This window comes from Struthio camelus, chromosome 13 (genome assembly GCF_040807025.1).
Source record: "Struthio camelus isolate bStrCam1 chromosome 13, bStrCam1.hap1, whole genome shotgun sequence".
NCBI classification, from domain to species: domain Eukaryota; kingdom Metazoa; phylum Chordata; class Aves; order Struthioniformes; family Struthionidae; genus Struthio; species Struthio camelus.
In genome coordinates this window covers 362,907-380,642 of record NC_090954.1, presented here as the reverse complement: position 1 = coordinate 380,642, position 17,736 = coordinate 362,907, and the positions used below count along the sequence as shown (strand labels likewise).

General features: G+C 43.0%; 1 protein-coding gene across 2 annotated transcripts; it reads right to left on the bottom strand.

Moving 5' to 3' along the window:
• Positions 1–3,768: 3,768 nt before the first annotated feature.
• Positions 3,769–16,937, bottom strand: CDC23 (cell division cycle 23). 2 transcript variants are annotated; one of them, XM_068959517.1, is made up of 16 exons: positions 16,771–16,937; positions 16,620–16,692; positions 15,568–15,705; positions 15,235–15,277; positions 14,755–14,860; positions 14,527–14,659; positions 12,696–12,873; positions 12,509–12,606; positions 12,183–12,264; positions 11,445–11,598; positions 11,175–11,294; positions 10,778–10,853; positions 10,294–10,355; positions 9,341–9,419; positions 9,124–9,243; positions 3,769–8,157 (listed from the first exon to the last, which is right to left on the bottom strand). In XM_068959517.1, exons 1-16 carry the CDS (start codon positions 16,899–16,901, stop codon positions 7,987–7,989), a joined length of 1,764 nt encoding a protein of 587 aa, XP_068815618.1. In that variant the 5' UTR covers positions 16,902–16,937; the 3' UTR covers positions 3,769–7,986. The 2 variants fall into 2 exon arrangements, with proteins under 2 accessions (XP_068815618.1, XP_068815619.1); XM_068959518.1 differs by having other exon boundaries at positions 16,378–16,692; positions 16,771–16,881.
• Positions 16,938–17,736: the final 799 nt, after the last annotated feature.

The window sequence follows — 17,736 nt, the reverse complement described above, 5'->3', positions numbered from 1 at the left end:
CACCTCTCCATGGACAAGAGCCAGCAGCAAAAGGCCGTCATTCATCTCAAGGACGAAAGGGAGGGTGTGGAAGACATCACAGATAGTACCAGTATTTGCAGTCTTACAAAAGCAGGAACTGTGAAGCAAAATTGTTGGATGGTCCTTAGAAATGTTGCTCATTTCATACTACAGACACGGACAAAAAAAATCCCTCCGAATTCCCTCCTATATGTCCTGGGGGGAAATTCCTTTCTAGTGCCAAATCTGGTGATCTATTTAGCTCCGAGTGTTTGAACTGCCATTTTCCCCTTTATTTTATCTAGTCATATAAATAAAAACTCTTATAAAACTCTTATTAATAAAGAGTCTGTTAGATTTTCTTTCTGATTATTTATTACAGATGTTATTTAGGTCTTTCCCTAAGAGTGATTCTGTCAATACCCTTTATGCTTCCAGTCAACTCATGGTTTGAAAACATTTCAACTGCATATGGAGGTAGAAGTATTTCTTTCTGACAAAATAATTACAACTAACTCTTTTTAAAGAAGCAAATAAATGATTACCCACACACACACACACAAAATTATTGAGCCACACACATTAGTAGAAGTGGCCAAATATGGAAATCATGTTGATCAACATATTTTAAAGTCCTAAAGAGTTGTTCAATTTGCCCTTATTTCCTTAATATTTGCTCTTTTCCTTAGTATTTGCTCTCTGGGGACAGGATGATTTCCATGTGACTCTCCCAGACTTGGCTGTGCTTCATACAATACCTGTATTCATTTGCACGAATACTGTAGTGTTTGGACAAATATTTATATGGATATTTAATATGCACTACTGGCAATTCTTGGTAATTGAAATATAGGGTACAGCTTTACGTAATGCTTAATAGTATTAAGAATGCCTTACATTTTCTGTTGCAAGATTGGTTTCAATTGCTTATCCCTTTGCCAAACTTCAGCAGTTTGGGCCTGAAGATCTCCAACAAATGGGCAGGCATTTGCTTCTAACTGAACTATTCTGGACTATCTCAGGTAACACATTTAATCTCTCTTCAAGAATAGGACTAGAGAAACATATTTTTCCTCTATGTGGCAAAAAAACCTTTAATGCTTTAAATACTCTAATTCCCATGATGTTTAAATGGGACTTGAAAATTTTATGGGTGGTCAACCTTTGTGTTTATCACTCAGGTAAACAATTTGCCATAATTCCACAAGTTAGAATACTCCGATAAATCAGGGTTCTCTCATGCCAGTGAAGACCTTGATTTTGGTATTTCAAATCTTTGGCTATTTTCTCCTCACAGGGTGGTTTTGTTTTTCTTATTCCAGCTGCCCTTTGGCCATCTCTACCTGCAAGTAAGAGCACTTCTAGCCTCTGGATAAGAGGGACAAAACTATTCTCTCTGTTGTGACTGAGGTATTCAAAGTTTCACTATTACTTGACCAGAGTGTCAGGGAGCAGCAAGGGCATGCTGCTATGCAAGGGAAAGCAAGCTGGGGGCAGAGGGCAACAACAATTTTACCAATGACCTCGCTCATATACTCACAGTTTGTATGTAGTAATTAGGAGAGTTTGCTTTACCTGCAGGTTTTCTGCTATACCCACTAAAATGACTGCTCTCATGAAGTACAGGAAGCTATGGAGAAAAGGGAGAGCTACCAAAATGCCGTTTCACTGAAGTGGTTAAAATCACCCCTAAGACATGAGGAAATGGCTGTACTAGACTTCTAGGGCTGAATAAGCACAGTAATTCTCAAACAAAGGTGTAGTTACCTTTTTGCCTTTGCAGTTCCAGCTTTAATTACAATGCTGATACTGATGCTATGTCAAGTAGTGGTTCTTGCACTCTTTCCCCATGTGAGCAGTTAAGTCACCGTCACCATCCTACAACAGAATGACACTGCCCGGCACACTACTGTGGTCACCACTGCAACCTACTGCAGGCTCACTGCAGTCCCTGTACAGGCCAGGAACATGGCACTCACTGCCCACGGGCCACTGGGCTGCCCTTCCCACCCAGGGGATGCTCCCCTGCAGCAGGCTGGGGGAGCGCGGCAGCACTGCTGTAAGAGGGGCTGCGCTAGGCAGCACCTACCTACTTCAGCACATGCAGCTTGTAACCATCTCCTGTCAGCATCCTTCAAACATATCATCATCTGGTCCTCTGCTCACTGGTGCAGTAACAGAAAACTTTCAACATAAGCCAGCCACAGAACTAACATTCCCCAGACCCTTCTGCCAGCAACAAGGCTGATAGGGGCAAGGAGGTCTTCCAGGAGGCAGGTCATGTCATGAGAGGTGGACAAATAGCCCACTGCACTCCTCACTGTGACCCATGCTAATAGATGTGCACAGGGGTCCTGGTGGAAAAAAAACCAGGGTTCTTCCCTCCCTAGTAAGGAATACACAGTATTTCCGAAGAAGGCATGTTAATGATGCTTCTCCACACTCCCCTGCTAGATTATATAGGCAGATAAATAGCTCATTTTGCACTGTATTAGCATTTGCTATTCCACAGGTTTTTGTTTTCATAATCATTAGTTAGATTCAAAGAAAACCCATCATCTCTTTATAAAGATGTAAATAGCCGTGTTCATTTACTATATGAAGCTCAGCACCAGAAGAGTTGTAAAAATATATCATGTGAATATGGAATTTTTCCTCCACTAAAGATGAACAGTAAATAAATACATAGGAGCCATAGTAAGACACTGTACTATGCTGAATGCCCAACGTTGGGGGGGGGGGAAGGCGGAGGGGAAAACACATACACACACACATACACCCCACATAGAGCAAGGTCACATCCAGTGCTGTAACAAGACAGGAGTCACAGTTAACAGATATGTACAGATGGACTCCAGTCATTTGCACTTAAAATAAGGAATGGACCACAAGGTAGATTCCAGCTGTATTATGGCATTTTCTGACCCATTTAGTTGAGCGAACTATCTTCACTCTGGATTCATCAAACAGTTGTGTTTGGCAGCAGCCTGGCTGTACGGCAGAGAAATAGAGGGTTCCATCAAAATACCCCTGTTGCAGGTATCCAGGTATCACTGAAACATTTGGAGGGCAGACATGTGGATTCAGAACTTAAATGTTTAAGCAAAGATAAATTGGAATGTGGACAAATTCATGCTCAGGTAGTGGTAACAGGTCAACATCCGCCACTGCAAAGGCAATATAAATATCCAAAAGCAGCAGAAAAGGAGCTCTGACTCAATCAAGAATATTAAGACATGAGAAAGACTGCCTAAATAACAGTCAAGCTTTGGTTACTATGTTACTCAAGCAGAAGAGACTATCAGAGCATGAACAGAACAGCCCAAAGTTCTGATAGCTGAAGGAAGATCTTGCCCCAGCTCCTGCATATCCCATGTTTATTCTCTGTTTCTCTGTTCTCCTTCCTTGTGAATTGTCTCCTCACATGATAATCACTGGCTGATCAACAAGGGCACTGTAGCAATGGTGGACTGACAACAATGCACAAGGTGAATGGTAGCAAAAAGTATTATCTGGTCAGTGGCTACGTATGCCAATAAAACAAATGGCAGAAATAAATAGAGACAGCTATCCAACTAGGCCACAACTTCAGAACAAGAGACAGTAGATTTGGAAAGCTCCTAATCGGCAAAGAATGGAATGCAGGAGATCAAGTTACATACCAAGGTATCAGTGAAACCTCACACATACTGTCCAGGAAATGACACGGGCCAGTTGTAATTGTGGAAAAAGCTAGTTCAACAGCATATCAGCTAGAAACACTAAAACAAAGACTAAAACAATCTTTAATTGCAGTTAAAGATTTGTAAAAGTGTTCCAAAAGATACAGTAACCGATGGCTTTGGTGTGTTGTTTTACAAGGTGATCCTCCAAAGGACAACAGCTTGAGGAGAAGCAGCTAGACCTAGACAGTATTGCTGTTTTCAGCAACATCCTTTCAAGCAAGCGTGCAAGGACAGAAGGAGTCTAGGAGAGGTGAATAATGAATAATAAAGTAATACGACTGAATCAGCAAAGAAATAACAGAGAAGGAAAACTGTTCAAGTAAGTACTGGAGGATACTTACACCTGTCTAGAAACCAAAGCTTAATTGTTTCTAAAATTTAACCGTGTGATGCACAATATTAATTGTTGAATATAATTCATGTTAAAACCAACTTCACCTTTAAAGGGATCTATGAATATAGTAACAAAATAGAACATTATTATTTTTTTCCCATGCCAGCTCTAACAAAGCATTAAGGGGCCAAAGTTAACAATTCTCTGCAGTAAGACTGACTGTTCCTAGAAAATATTAAGATTTTGACCATTGTTTTTCTAGGCCTCCTCCATTAGAATGCTTCCATAAATTTAAAGATTATTTACAGTAAATATAAAGCTTGTAATTTTACCAAAAAAGAAAGATAGAACTAATAGATTTGTTCTGCTGCATTAATCGTGTAATTTACATTAGAACAACTTGCTTCGTGGATGGCATAAGAACTGATCACCAATTGTTATTACAAACTACTGATGTTTTTATAAGTCACGGATGTTTATAACAAGATGTGACAATCTTATTTAGCGTATGCATTAGAACATTCAAAAAACTTGTAGGCTGGTTTGGGGTTCTAAACATACTAGGAGGCCAAATTACAAAACAAGAACCCATTCCATCTTCAGTCTTAAATAAACAGATAAACTATACTTCCGTGTAATCCCTCCTTACTCTTAATAAATCATTCCCATCCTGAGGGACAGATGTCATTACAAGCAGGGATTTTCACACTTCCAGAGCTGGCGTACTGTAGCAGACACGCAAAGCAGCAACAAGTCAGTCAGCATACCTTCATTAAACACAAGCTTCTGAACTCGGCATTAAGTGCCAGTACCTAAGCTTACGGTAAGGGATAAGAAATGAACTCGCAGTTCCTCTTGGGCTTTAGTGCATGCTCACAACCCACCTTAGTCATAATTGTTCAACCCTATAGCATCTTTTACAGGTAGGTATTTAAAGTAGATGTATTTGGAAGAGGTGTCTTCCGAATTCCACTGATCTTCCTGATGATGAAGGCCTTTTAGAAACTCAGCAGGCCAGGTACCCCACATCAGCTGAAAGCAATTCTGCTATTTAGATCTGGTGAACACAGTTAGTTCTTGTGGACAACCTCCCACAATGACATCCTGATACCACATTGAATGCAGGACCTTTACAAACACCACAGTTTGGATAACCTTCTTTAAAAAGATGTCCAGTTGAAATTTGGAACATTTCCTCCCGAGAAAATCTTCAGACAGTTACAGAACTAAATAGGAGATTCAGCTATTAGATAGGCCTGAGGAAACTGGAATTTGTTTACTAAGGAATATCTGCAGATTATTCATAACTGCTCATTACCAAACATTTATAGAAATCTCACGTACTTCTAGAAATAGCTCCAACTTGTATCCAGCTCACAAGATGAAACTGAATAGAACTGAGATAATTTGAAGTCAGACTTCAAGTCATAAATCAAATTGATACTATCCCAAACTGTTGGTGTTTCTTCACCAGTCACTGCTCAAAACAAACAAAATCATATTCCTCCTAGGCAAACAAAGCCCAAACATGATGCTGTCTTTGTTTGAAGGGCCCTACCTTTCAATAAGCAAGATAATTCAAGTCAAAGTCAGCAAAGCTGTTGACCTCTACTCTTCATTACCGCAGTGAAACCGTCAACAGACTACATACGCATGTAAGGATATCTGCTTAACTGCTATTCAACATAAAAATCAGGGTGATAAATTAAGCACACGAATAGTAACAGCAGATAACTGAGACAGTACCAGAGACGAGAACCCTTAAGACATGGGTCCATGAGCCATTAAAGGAACCACTCAAGTGTAATTTTGAGGAGATTCAAGCAGAAACTTTGTAACCAGTAAGACATGGACTGTTAGAAAGGGTCTTAGAGGAAAGAGCAAATTTGCCCTAAGATGTCTGAAGGGGATTGTGGGACCATGCAAAATCTACCATAGAATGTTTAGGGGAAGGCTCAAAAATCACGGAAGGGCTGCAGGTGGATCAGGGAGGGAGAAACAAGCACGGGAAAATGAAGTGGCAGGGAGAATAACATCAGATAATTGTGAGTAAGCAGGCTGCTGGTCAGTACCCTCTGCCTGGCCGAGCAGTGTGCTTAATCACCCTAGCGTGTTCTATACCTCTGTTAAACTCTATTTCTACACCCTGTGTGAGTGTGCTCCCTACTCTGAATGCATTTTTTTTAATATGAATGCTTAAGGTTCAGATGTGGATGCTGGAAAGACGCAAGCTCTTGGCCAGAGACTGGAGAGACCTGTGAACATGAGCATGCATGCAGGTGGAGGGAGGTGATCCTGCCCCTCTACTCAGCCCTGGGGAGGCCTCACCTGGAGTACTGGGTCCAATTCTGGGCTCCCCAGTCCAAGAGAGACATGGCACTCCTGGAGAGAGTCCACCGGAGGGCTACAAAGAGGATGAGGGGACTGGAGCATCTCTCCTATGAAGAAAGGCTGCGAGAGCTGGGCCTGTTCAGCCTGGAGAAGAGAAGACTGAGAGGTGACCTGATCAATGTGTCCAAGTATCAGAAGGGAGGGCGTCAAGAGCATGGGGCCAGACTCTCCTCCGTGGTGCCCAGCCACAGGACAAGAGGCAATGGGCACAAACTGAACCACAGGAAGTTCCATCTGAACATGAGGAAAAACTTCTTCACTGTGAGGGTGACAGAGCATTGGAACAGGTTGCCCAGAGAGGTTGTGGAGTCTCCTTCCCTGGAGATATTCAAAACCCGTCTGGACGCAATCCTGGGAAACATGCTCTAGAGGACCCTGCTTGAGCAAGGGGGGCTGGACTAGATGATCTCCAGAGGTCCCTTCCAACCTCAACCATTCTGTGATTCTGTGATGAGAACTAAGCCACTGAGGGCGTTTGCATGTTCCACTAGCAAATTTCAAGCGTGATTAGTCAGCAAGCAGGAACAGGATTAGGCCATTTCTGCGGTTTATATTTTATCTGAGTGCTTGTAAAGGCACTGTCCTCTTGTCTGTGTTAATCTGTTTATGGCCATGTCTGCAGTGTGTGGGTGCACGCGTGCATCTTTGGAACTCACACTCAGCTTCAATATCGGCTGGACGTGGGAACATCTTGCACCCAGCAGACTCAGAGGGGAAGAATCCCCTGCATCCTACAGTCTACCAGATCTAACAATCCATAACAAAACAATCCATCCCAGTTCACCCAATGTCATTTGCTACAGTACACATGATAGTTGCACCATGAAGAAGCCCCAGGACAGTAACTTAATCAACGTTTTTTTTAATTATACTATTCTACTGGCTGCTTTTCTATCCAAAGTCAAAATATCTGTTAGAACCACAAATTGAACAACAACCAGCTGTCATCTGTGGCTACTTGAAATTCCTCTGACACTTCCCAGCTCTAAATTCTGTTTTCCCCTCACACAGTACAGCACAGATCTAAGTGCCCAATACTGTTTTAGTGGAACATCTTCCACGTAGTTGAAGATCGGTAAAAAGTCCATAAGCAGCCAAGGCAGGTAACAGTTTCTGATGTAGGCCGCAGTAATACCACTAAGAGGTCCTCCAAAAAAGTTCAATAAAGCCAGAGGTAACAGGGCAGAATTAACAAACTTCAAACATGTTTTAACTCAAGCAGACAAGCTCCTCCCCCACCCTCAGTTATGAGTAATCCTGTGTATTGAAACAGGTCTGCCCTCTGACTGGAATGACTCGGTGAGAAGTACAGCAGATTCTGACATCTCAGCATAGGCACTTTCATGTAGGCTGCACCTTTGCCTGTTTGGGCACACCTGCCTTCAGCTGCAGGCTCTAATAATTCCTACCTTCCAAGTGAAGGCAGCACTGAATGAACAAATTTCACTGGAAAGAAATTAGTTGCAGTAACAGGAACAAGCCCCAACTGCATTGTCACACTCAGTGCACAGGTTAGTTTAGAGGTATCAGCATTGTTCATGGTGTAACAGAAGACAGATTGAGTGGAGACACACGACGCGTGGGAGTGTTGTTGGCTGACAGTGATGCAGGGAGGAAAAAGGGAGCAGCAATTTCTGTAGACGAGGTTTCTCCTTGGTTGCGAAGCTGCAAGATCTGCCGCAGCAGGGCCTTCCCTTCTTCTCTAGTCTGAAAACAATTTATAAAAAACAAAAACAAAAAAACCAAAAAACCAAAAAAAAAAAACCCATACTATGTTGCATGAATTGAAGTGCAAGCCTAAATCCCCATGCATGCGTGATTTCTGAGTCAAATTCCATATGTAAGCAATGTAAGTTACAGTAGTTTGCCATTCTTTAGGACTGCAATATATGAAAATTACTCTCAGTTTTTTGTTTTCTGCTATTTAATAAGAACAGTAAGGTATGTCAGGCTTTTTTTTTTTTTTTTTAAAAGTAGTCCTTACTTCTTTTACTCATCTCATTTCCACATTACTTTGATATTTCAGGCCAAAGTGGTACTATCAACCACCAACAGTGCCTAAATTTTCCATCAAAAAGTAGACTGGAGAAATTTCAAATAAACTAAATTTTGGTTCTTCTCTTTCAAGTTCCAGACAGCTTTGTTAAGGATAAGCCAAACACCCTGCACTCATGGCTATAGAGTCTGCTTCTAGGCTGAAATTGAAAATTCAAGCTGTCCACTTACATCTTCAGAAAATCTCATGATATTGAGTCACGTACAGAAAACAAGTACTATCATATCCTCTGCACTGTCTACATACAAACAAGATCAGAAACGTGAAGTCATGTAAATACCAGTACTACACATGGTGCCTTGTCACCATTAGGCCCTTCTTCGTCACCAAGATTTTCTGCAATCTTGAGACTTCCACTAAGAGTCTCAATTTTACTCAGCGAACACGAACCCAGGATATGGTTCAATTTTACTACCTACACTGTATTCCTCAACTTCAGTCAATCACAAACAGCAGTAGAAATCAGGTATGCAACAACATTCGAGATACGATTCTTCACCTGTAAGGCAAACAGCCCTCATTCCTTCAATAAAAGATTCCTCCTACTCTGAGAGGAGCCAAGATGAATTCCAGAGATCCCCTAAGAAGGAAGCACTGGGGACTGTGTGACTACTCACATCATTGAACGCACAGCACTTCTGAGCGCAGGCTGAGGCTTCATCCCAGAGCTTACACTTGAAGTAGTATTGGGCCAGGTAACGGAAGGCAGTACTGACCTCCAGGTGCTCCACTATCTCCTATAGGGTCGGGAGGAAAATACCATCTTTGAGTGCCTTCCAAGCTAGTTCTACATCATGTTTATTTCTCCCTCTTATTCCCAAGATACAGTCTTACCCCACAGGAATAGATATCCTGGATATATTTGATATAGCACTGAGCAGCCTGTTCAGATTCATTCAGCTGTTCATGCAGCCTAGAAAAGGAGAAAAATGGGCCACTGAAATAAAAGTGCATTGTGGAAGACCCCCATAGCAGGAACTCCTAGACCTTCTTGGTCTATGAGAAGGTACCCACTAAACCTGACCTGAACTAGAGTCAGGCATTTTCCTTTAGAATTTGCAAGACCTGTATCGTGGCCTGCCCTTAACGGAATAGATCACCAGCTTGAGGCCAGTCAGATGCTAACTGCTACAGATACAGTCAAGACAGGGACCCTGACCTATTCTATTACATTTTAATTTTGTTTTTAAACAGACCTTTTCTATCCTATTCTAACTGGCTATTTCCTCCAATGTTCCTTCTTCCCCTCCTATATATCCCAAAATCTTTGTACAGCATCTTCACCTTTCACCTGCCCATTTCCTTCCCTTTCACTTTCTTCCCTTTATATAACCTCTTCCTCAACAAAAATTGGTGCTAAAATCACAGTGTTCTCATTTATTGCAAGTTAGACCCTTCTCCCATGTCACATCCATATATTGGACAAAGTCCACCTATTATTTTGTATAACATATAGCATCATGCACTTCTTTAAGCTCCACTATAGAGCACGTATGTGCTGGCACCTCATGCCCAAGTCATTCCAGGTTTCAGAGGTCCCTTCCAATCTACATTATCCTATGACTCCCTCTCTAATTGTCCTGAGGGAAACCTAAAGCTAGGCCTAGACATTAGGATTTGTGGTTATAGCAGGCCTTCCAAGAATATCACTTATTACATAGCTCCAAAAGTAACACTACCTAAAAGGAAATCCATTTGTTTTCCATTTATTATTTCATCAATAGGTACCAGAGTGCTTTAGTTCCACTTAACACAATATTGACGATTCAATGCTACTACATACTCACTTTGCCAGTTTCACCAATGCCATTTTCTCCACATCTCCAACAGCATAAGCTCTCCAATAGCACTGCCAAGGAAAAAAAAAGTCAGTCGAGCACACAAAAAAAACTGACTCCAGCTCATGACTCTCCTGCAAGCAAGTTAGAAAACTATACAGCTCTCCAGGAAAGGGGCATATATAACCTGTAGACAATTCTCTTTATTTGTCAGCTGCTCCAGTTACGTTGGAGCAGAACTTCCCAATCATAATTGCAACAGAAACAGTTTAAATAAGCCCCAACAACATGCTGTATGCACTTCCTTACATTCTAAGGCTAGGTTCAGGGCTGCAATAAATAGCAGCAGCTACTAAAAGCTCTCATCTCTGTCCTTCTCTAAGGGAGAGTTCTGGTAGCCCTAGCCACACAATTTTACTGCAACTCCATCCAGTATCCTGGAAGACATTCGAACGTACAGCCTGTCTTACTCCATATTTTAGTGCTCACTTACCTTTTTAGCTTCCACCAACTGGTTCAGTTTCTCATAGCACTCTCCTAGAGCAACCAGCATACGGGAATCATTGGGTCTGTAAAAAAGCAATTCCTAAATGGAGCATAATGAACAGCCAGCCAAGACTATATCTGACAAGAGTCCTTCATCCTCTCTCTTATATAAAATGTCACTTAGACTCCTGACGAGCACTCTTTAGTATTTAACTGACAAAGCCTTTGCTAAGGATTAACAAATACAACCGAAAGGAATCAGTATAGTGAGACTGCACAAATCACGGGGCTGATGCTTTTGCCCTTTTCCCTCAACTTAGTTCCTGCATTTAACTTCCTTAGCAGGCAGCAAGCAGTTCAGAATGAACACCAAGAAACGTGGCCATATGCTCAACTGAGCATACCTGAGCTGGTGGGCCCGTCGGTAATAATAGAGACAGTAAAATGGCATTTTGAGGATTTCATAGGTTTGCCCCAAGCCATACCAGGCTCTGTAGTCCCTTTTGTTCACCTCTATCGCATGTCTGTCAAAGAAAAAGAAATGCACTAATCAGGAAGCAGTCAGGATCAAGACGAAATTCAGTAAAAGACTAACAAGGAAATACAGAAGGTATTACTCCAATCCTTATGTATGCAGACCTCAAACACTATTTTGTGCAGTGCATGAGCGATACCTATAAGCTTGAATAGCTGCAGATGTGTTCTTCATTTCCATATACTCATGTCCCATAAGTGTCCAGGCCCCCAGATACCGAGGATTTAGTTTCAAGGCTCTCTGGAAATAGAGTGCTGCTTTTTCATGCTGGGAGCGTAAGCTATAATAATTCCCTAAAGCAAAAAGTCATAAAATTTAAACAAATAAATGACAAAAAACAGCAGAAAAACAGAAAACAGGTGGAAGAGGTATTATCTACTACCTTTAAAATTAAAACTGTATAAAGAAAGAGACCTACTAAAGGCAGGTATAATTCAAACTTCAAAAGACCTAACAGCAGTCTGTTCTCCAGTGCTCTGGTCAAATCCTTTTCCAGTTGCACCAACCAATTAAGATCCCATCCATCCCCCTCCATTGAAAGCTTACTTCACGATCTAATACGTGAATTTCCCAGACCTGACGCAGAGCTATTTCTATTGGAGTTTCAGGACCATAAATAAAGGGATTACGGACTACATGGGTCTTCATAAGGCTTTCTTCAACTCTTCTTTGCGCTGACAATGTTACACTAGCTTTTTCAGAGAGAGACGATGAAAAGGGGTACTCTGTCATTTCGCTTGCTTTTTTAGGCTGTGTGAGACCACGTTCACAAAGTGGTCTTGACAGCCTTGCTGGTAGATGCTTTTCATAACGGTTATTAAGATGTTCTCCCACAGTCTGCAGACAGCATAGAACAAGTAACAGAGCTGGCTCTCACCAATTACGCAGCAGGTCTCAACACGATACTTGTCTATCTCACAGAGATTGTGAGCCAGGTAGCTCAATTCAGGCTTCATGCTCTAGTGAAACAGAGAAATGAAACTGGTGAGGAAAGGAGCACATTACATTTTCTGATGGAGGAAAACCTAGGGGGTTGGCAATGCATACCCAGCATCTATTTCATGGAGTGGTAGGGGGCAGAAAACAAAGGCTGAAAGCCTATCTTAGAGAGGTTAGTTAACAACAGCTGCTTTGCCAATGGGTACAATACCTCTGACAAATACTAGCACGATACATAACGTAGGCAACACAAAGGGTGCTTACCCTAACATACAGCAAGTTGGAGAAAGTGTCCATGTTTTCTATTCTGTAAGGGTCTTGTTTCCTTAGCTCGTTAAAGATGGATAAAGCTTTGTCAATATCTGAACAAGGAACAGCAGACGTGAGAACAAGAACTACAAATGCTAAGTTTGCATCAAGAGGCCCACTCCTACTAGTAAGTATCACTGACCTCGGATGTTGTGGTAGGCAACTGCAATCTGAGAGATGATGTAAGTGCTTTTGGAAAATCCTGCATCAATGAGACTCTGATACTTCTGCAGAGCCTCCTCTATCAGCTGCAGCTCTGTATAAATGTGTGCGAGAAAGAACTCTTTCATCCATGTATCTGGTAAGGACAGGAACTTCAACTAGCAAGAACCAAAGAAGAGGAGGAAGAGATGACAATCAGTAGTGTTCTAAGAGCCAACCGTGGAAAAGAATCCATTATCTTCCCTCCCATGATTTAGCAGATGGTCTTGAGGTAGGAGACTTTCCTGTAATCTTTTTCTTAGGCCATAACACCAGCTATTAAAGAGCCGTATTAGGACCAAGAATTAATACTGGGTTCTTCCACAGGAGAGACTAAATGATGCCTATAAATTAAGAATATTGAAACAAGAAAGGAGCATTCAAACATCTGGTCTAAAGAACAGTACAGTATGAATCACAGAATCACATTTAGTTACTCCCTATATAATCCCATGACTGACCAAATGAAATGACTCTATTTCTTCCGAAATTTCAACAATAACTGACAAAAATGATTGTCTTATTTCAAATCTGAAAGCACCTGGCTTCTGCTTCAGCCACTGGCCTTACTTCTCCGCTAAATTCAAAATACCGTCCAAGACGGTATTTTTCTCCCACATTTGAGCATCAGAAAAATAAATAAATAAATCAAATCACTATTTTTGATGAGCCAAACGAACACAGTTGTGAACAGTCTCACCAGAAATACATTTCTCTTTTTCCACAAATCACCAAGGCCTCTTCTGTGCCCCCTCTACTTTTTAAAGTATTCTACCAGCCAGAATTGAGCGAGAATTCCAGGAGCGGTCACATAAATCCCATGCATAAAGACAAAATCTATTTCTATATCCAACTTCAGTTATTAGATATACTCCTTCATTTCATATGTGGGGCTTTGTACTTGACAAAGGGCACACCTATGTAATTTTTTAAGTCTGGATGAGAAGTGCACTTCTGAAGTGAATTTCTCAGTCATCCCCACTATCGCAGTTTGTCTAACATCATGGACCTGTATCAGAGGATGCAAACTACATTCTCTCAGGATGAGACTAAACTCAGAGATGCACTCCCATTACTAATCAGTGTCTAAGCCACAAAACCAGATTAAAGCTAGTTCAAAGTAACCTCCTCAAATCATGTACAGTGTGAACATCAGGTCTCCAGATACAACTGTTTCTCACTACAGATTCAAGCCTACTATACTGCACTTGCTAATAACGTAGGAACAGCCTTACTATGGACTTACTTGATTGAATGGCTATTTACAAAAGGATTTGTATCATTACATATAACTGGCACAATAGTGACAAGAAAAGCGCAAACTTCAAAGCGCAAAGACATTCAAAAACGATACCCATAGTGATTTTATATACACTTTCAGGCCACCGCCTAAAGTGCTCAGTAACTGTGAAACCAGAACCAGACACAAATAAATAAATATCTAAGGAGGATCGCCCTCACGTGGCAAAAGCCCAGTTGACAATTGACAACTATTTCAGAATATGTGAATCAGCCATTTCTTTAACCATTTGCTGGCCCTATGAGAAGCTAGCCCTGGCTGTAATAAAGATTCTCAGACTACAGCATGGCAAGCTATTGAAGAAAAAGACACTTCAACAACATAATTTACAGTCTTGGGTTGTCTTGCCTGACAGAGTCTCACAGGAGAATAAAGCAGTGGATGACACCAATCTCATGACAACTAATCCATCAGCTACTGAATCAGTATGGACTCTGGAATTTATTACGTTTTGATATTTCCCAAGTTTTACCATCTCTTTATCTGTAATCAAGTTGCAGAGTTCCAGCCAGGCTCCCCAGTGCAAAGGTAAGACATGAGCAGCTTCAACAAATACATCTATGGCTTCTTTCACCAAGTCCAGCTTCCGCAGCACAACACCATACCTGCAGAAAAAGTTATCAAGTAGAAAAGTTACCAAGTTATCAGAGGCATATACTCTGTGTACATGAATACATTAGAAATATATGCAGACACTTACAAATAAAGGCCGAATCCATCCAGTTCCCGTGCTTTGTGTTTCTTACTAAGCTCTACTCTTAATTCTCGTAGAGCTTCATTTTTTACCTGCCCTTTTTCCAGGGGTCCTGCATGGAGAGAAAATCAAATAGCTACCTTTCAGTCAAGGTGCTTATCACAATAAGCATTATTCACAGTAATTGTGAAGTCAAGGGTTCACTCAGAATTCATCACTGGCATGACCTGAAAGCTTCCCACCCTCTGATTATTTTTCTCTTTTTAGAAGAAAAATCATTAAGTCTAATCATCACCTGCTTTAAAAGAAGAACTACTAAATGAAAATCTGCAACCTGTGTCAAAACAATTAATTGAAAGCAAACTACGTTACAATCAAAAAAAAAAAAGTCACGGTGCAAGCCATAAAACTGAAATGATTTGCATGAAGAGGCACTACCGTAAGCTTCATTATATTGTCTTATGTTCCTTGACACTACAGCCTTACCCAAACTATCCACTGTTTCATCATCCTTCTTCTTTTCTCCTGACTGTGGAAAACAGAAGAAAAACAAGCTTACTTTACAGCAGCATATTCCTTACGATGCCTGCAATTCTGGTAGCATCATTTAAACTGAGTTTTCAAGAGCACCACAGATGATTCTACCCAGCTCACTTAGAAAACCCCCCAAAAAACCCACAAACCTCCCCCCACATAATTTGGCTTTCTATACTGTCACTTGGAACAGTATAGAAGACTAAGATATGCCAGGTTCTAGATGAGGGAGGGAAGGGAAGCAGATGAGTTCTGCAGTAAAGGGAATTTTTCTGTTTGTCTTACCAGGTATCTAGAGTACATATACAAGAAATAAGCCTTCTGACTCTTGCAGCCCCGCAGAAAATATGCGGCCCTGTCATATTCCTTTAGATCAAAGTAAGACTTGGCTAACGTATAGGCATCCAAATCACGAGCATCCTCCTGCAGGGATAAAGAGGAGTTCAAGACCTCAGAAGCTCTAACACGTTTTAGGTAAATCATCTAGTTAGAACTATATCAAAGAAACTGCTTAGAAAGGTAAAAATAGAGCTTATTCGCATGCAAAGATAGCTTGAGTACCATTTGATAGTCTCTCTGTTCCCTCATGGGATCAAATTTCTAGCTCTCAAATAAAAAGTACAGACTGGTCAGAAATACTTAAACTGTGGCACTCCAGAAAACAGACTATGGCAAGCCACCAGACGGCATGAATTAGGTGTTCAGTGAGCCTGAATGACCATAAATAAGAAACGTAATCCACAGCAAGCAGCATTAACCTGCTAATTTATAGGCATAAACATCTTCTTCATGACTACGCTTTGCAATGCATTTATGACATGTTACATTACTGTAATTTGACAAATTTAACAAAGCATACTTTTCAGTATGCCTGAAAGTCCTTCTATGGAGACGGAGATAAAACTGATTTCTTATGTGTCTTAAGGATTGAAGTTTAACCAGTTGAAGTTTAATCGATCTAATTTCGATTGCAACGATTTTTAACCCTTATTAAAGATGAACAAATAAAAATTAAGCAGCACAACTTCAGAAGTTTTGCTTGCAGATTATCTCACGTAGGGTACCACAGCAACATACAAAATGGAGTGCTGTCACCTGGGAAAAAGCGCTCACTTCTCTCCACCCTATTAAAAAGAGCATATAACGGAACGGATTTAAGACCGTTACGAAAGAATCTGCACTTTGAACAGCCTTCTTCACAGAAGCTTGTAAAAACTCGCACACTTCGCTTAATTTTAGGTAGATTTAAGAAACGGCCGGCGATCCCTGCCGTCGGGGGGGGGGGGCGGCGACTCCCCCCGAGCGCACCACGAGCCGCGGCGGCGCCCGGCCCCTACCTCGGTGAGGGCGGGCGGCGGCGGCAGCTCGCTCAGCGGCAGCGGGTCCAGGGCGAAGGCCAGCTCGGAGGCCCTGCAAGGAGAGAGCCGCCGTCAGCGCGGGGCCGGCCAGCCGCAGCGCGGACCCCGCCCGCCCGCCGGCCGCGCTCACCACTTCCCGCTGTGCTGCAGCCCGCGCTCGCGGCTCCGCTCCGCCACGCTCAGCAGCTGCTTCTTGATCTCCCGCAGGTCGGAGAAGTCGCCGCTGCCCAGCCCCCCCGCCGCCGCCGCCGCCGCCGCCATCCTGCCGCGCGCCGCCGCCCAATGGCGGCCCCGCACACTGAGCGCAGCCTCGCGCTGTACACGCGGCCTCCTCATTGGGCGGCCTCGCGGAGGCCCGCTCCCAATCACAGCAGGAGCGCTGAAGCCGCGGCGCCCGATTGGCCTTTTGGCCCGAGGGCGCGCTCTCGTCGCGCGGCGCGGCGGGCGGGGCCTGGCCTGGCCCGCCTCAGCGCTGGGGGCGGGGGCGGGGGCCGCGCCCCGCCCCCGCCCCGCCCCTCCCCGCCCCGCGGCGCCGCGCGGGGGCTGCCGGGGCTACCGGGTCCTGCGGCGGCCCCGCGAGAGGCTGAGGCGGCGGCGGCGGCGGCTCTGGTCCCGGTCCCGGTCCCGGGGCCCTGCGTGAGGCAGCCGCCCCTCTGGCGCCGTAGGCCCGCTCTGCTGCCTGGACCGGGGCCGGGGCCGGGGCCCTTGGTGGAAGCAGCTCCTGCCTGTGAGGAGCAGGGCCAAGTGAGCGCCTGGGCCTGGGCCGGGGCCGGGGCGCCGGCGTTGTAACGTGCCCCCTGCCGCTGTTTGCCTCCGCGCCAACCTTCTCCCGCCCTTTTTTTTTTTTTCATACAGGGAACAGAGTTTTGCCTTATTTTTCTTTCTATTCTCAAGTGTTATGTACACCTATTTTTTTGCATACTTTCTGAAAAGAAATTTTTTTATATCTTTTTACTAAGATAGGTAAATATCTTTTTAAACAGATATATACACTGAGGCTAGTGTTTTTTCAGGCTACAGAGCGAGAGAAACTAGGACTAGAGAAAACGAGAAGAAAAAGCCATTTTGGAGACAACTGAGGAAAGGTTGGTATAGT

Bases quoted from the DNA above. Each gene is read 5' to 3' on its own strand.
- CDC23 (XM_068959517.1), bottom strand. From the start codon at position 16,901: ATGGCGGCGGCGGCGGCGGCGGCGGGGGGGCTGGGCAGCGGCGACTTC. The intron at 15,278-15,567 runs GTAAGACAAACA...TGTTTTCCACAG, and splicing joins ATATGTACTCTAGATACCTG to TCAGGAGAAAAGAAGAAGGA. The intron at 12,265-12,508 runs GTAAGCACCCTT...CTGTTTCACTAG, and splicing joins CCAACTTGCTGTATGTTAGG to AGCATGAAGCCTGAATTGAG.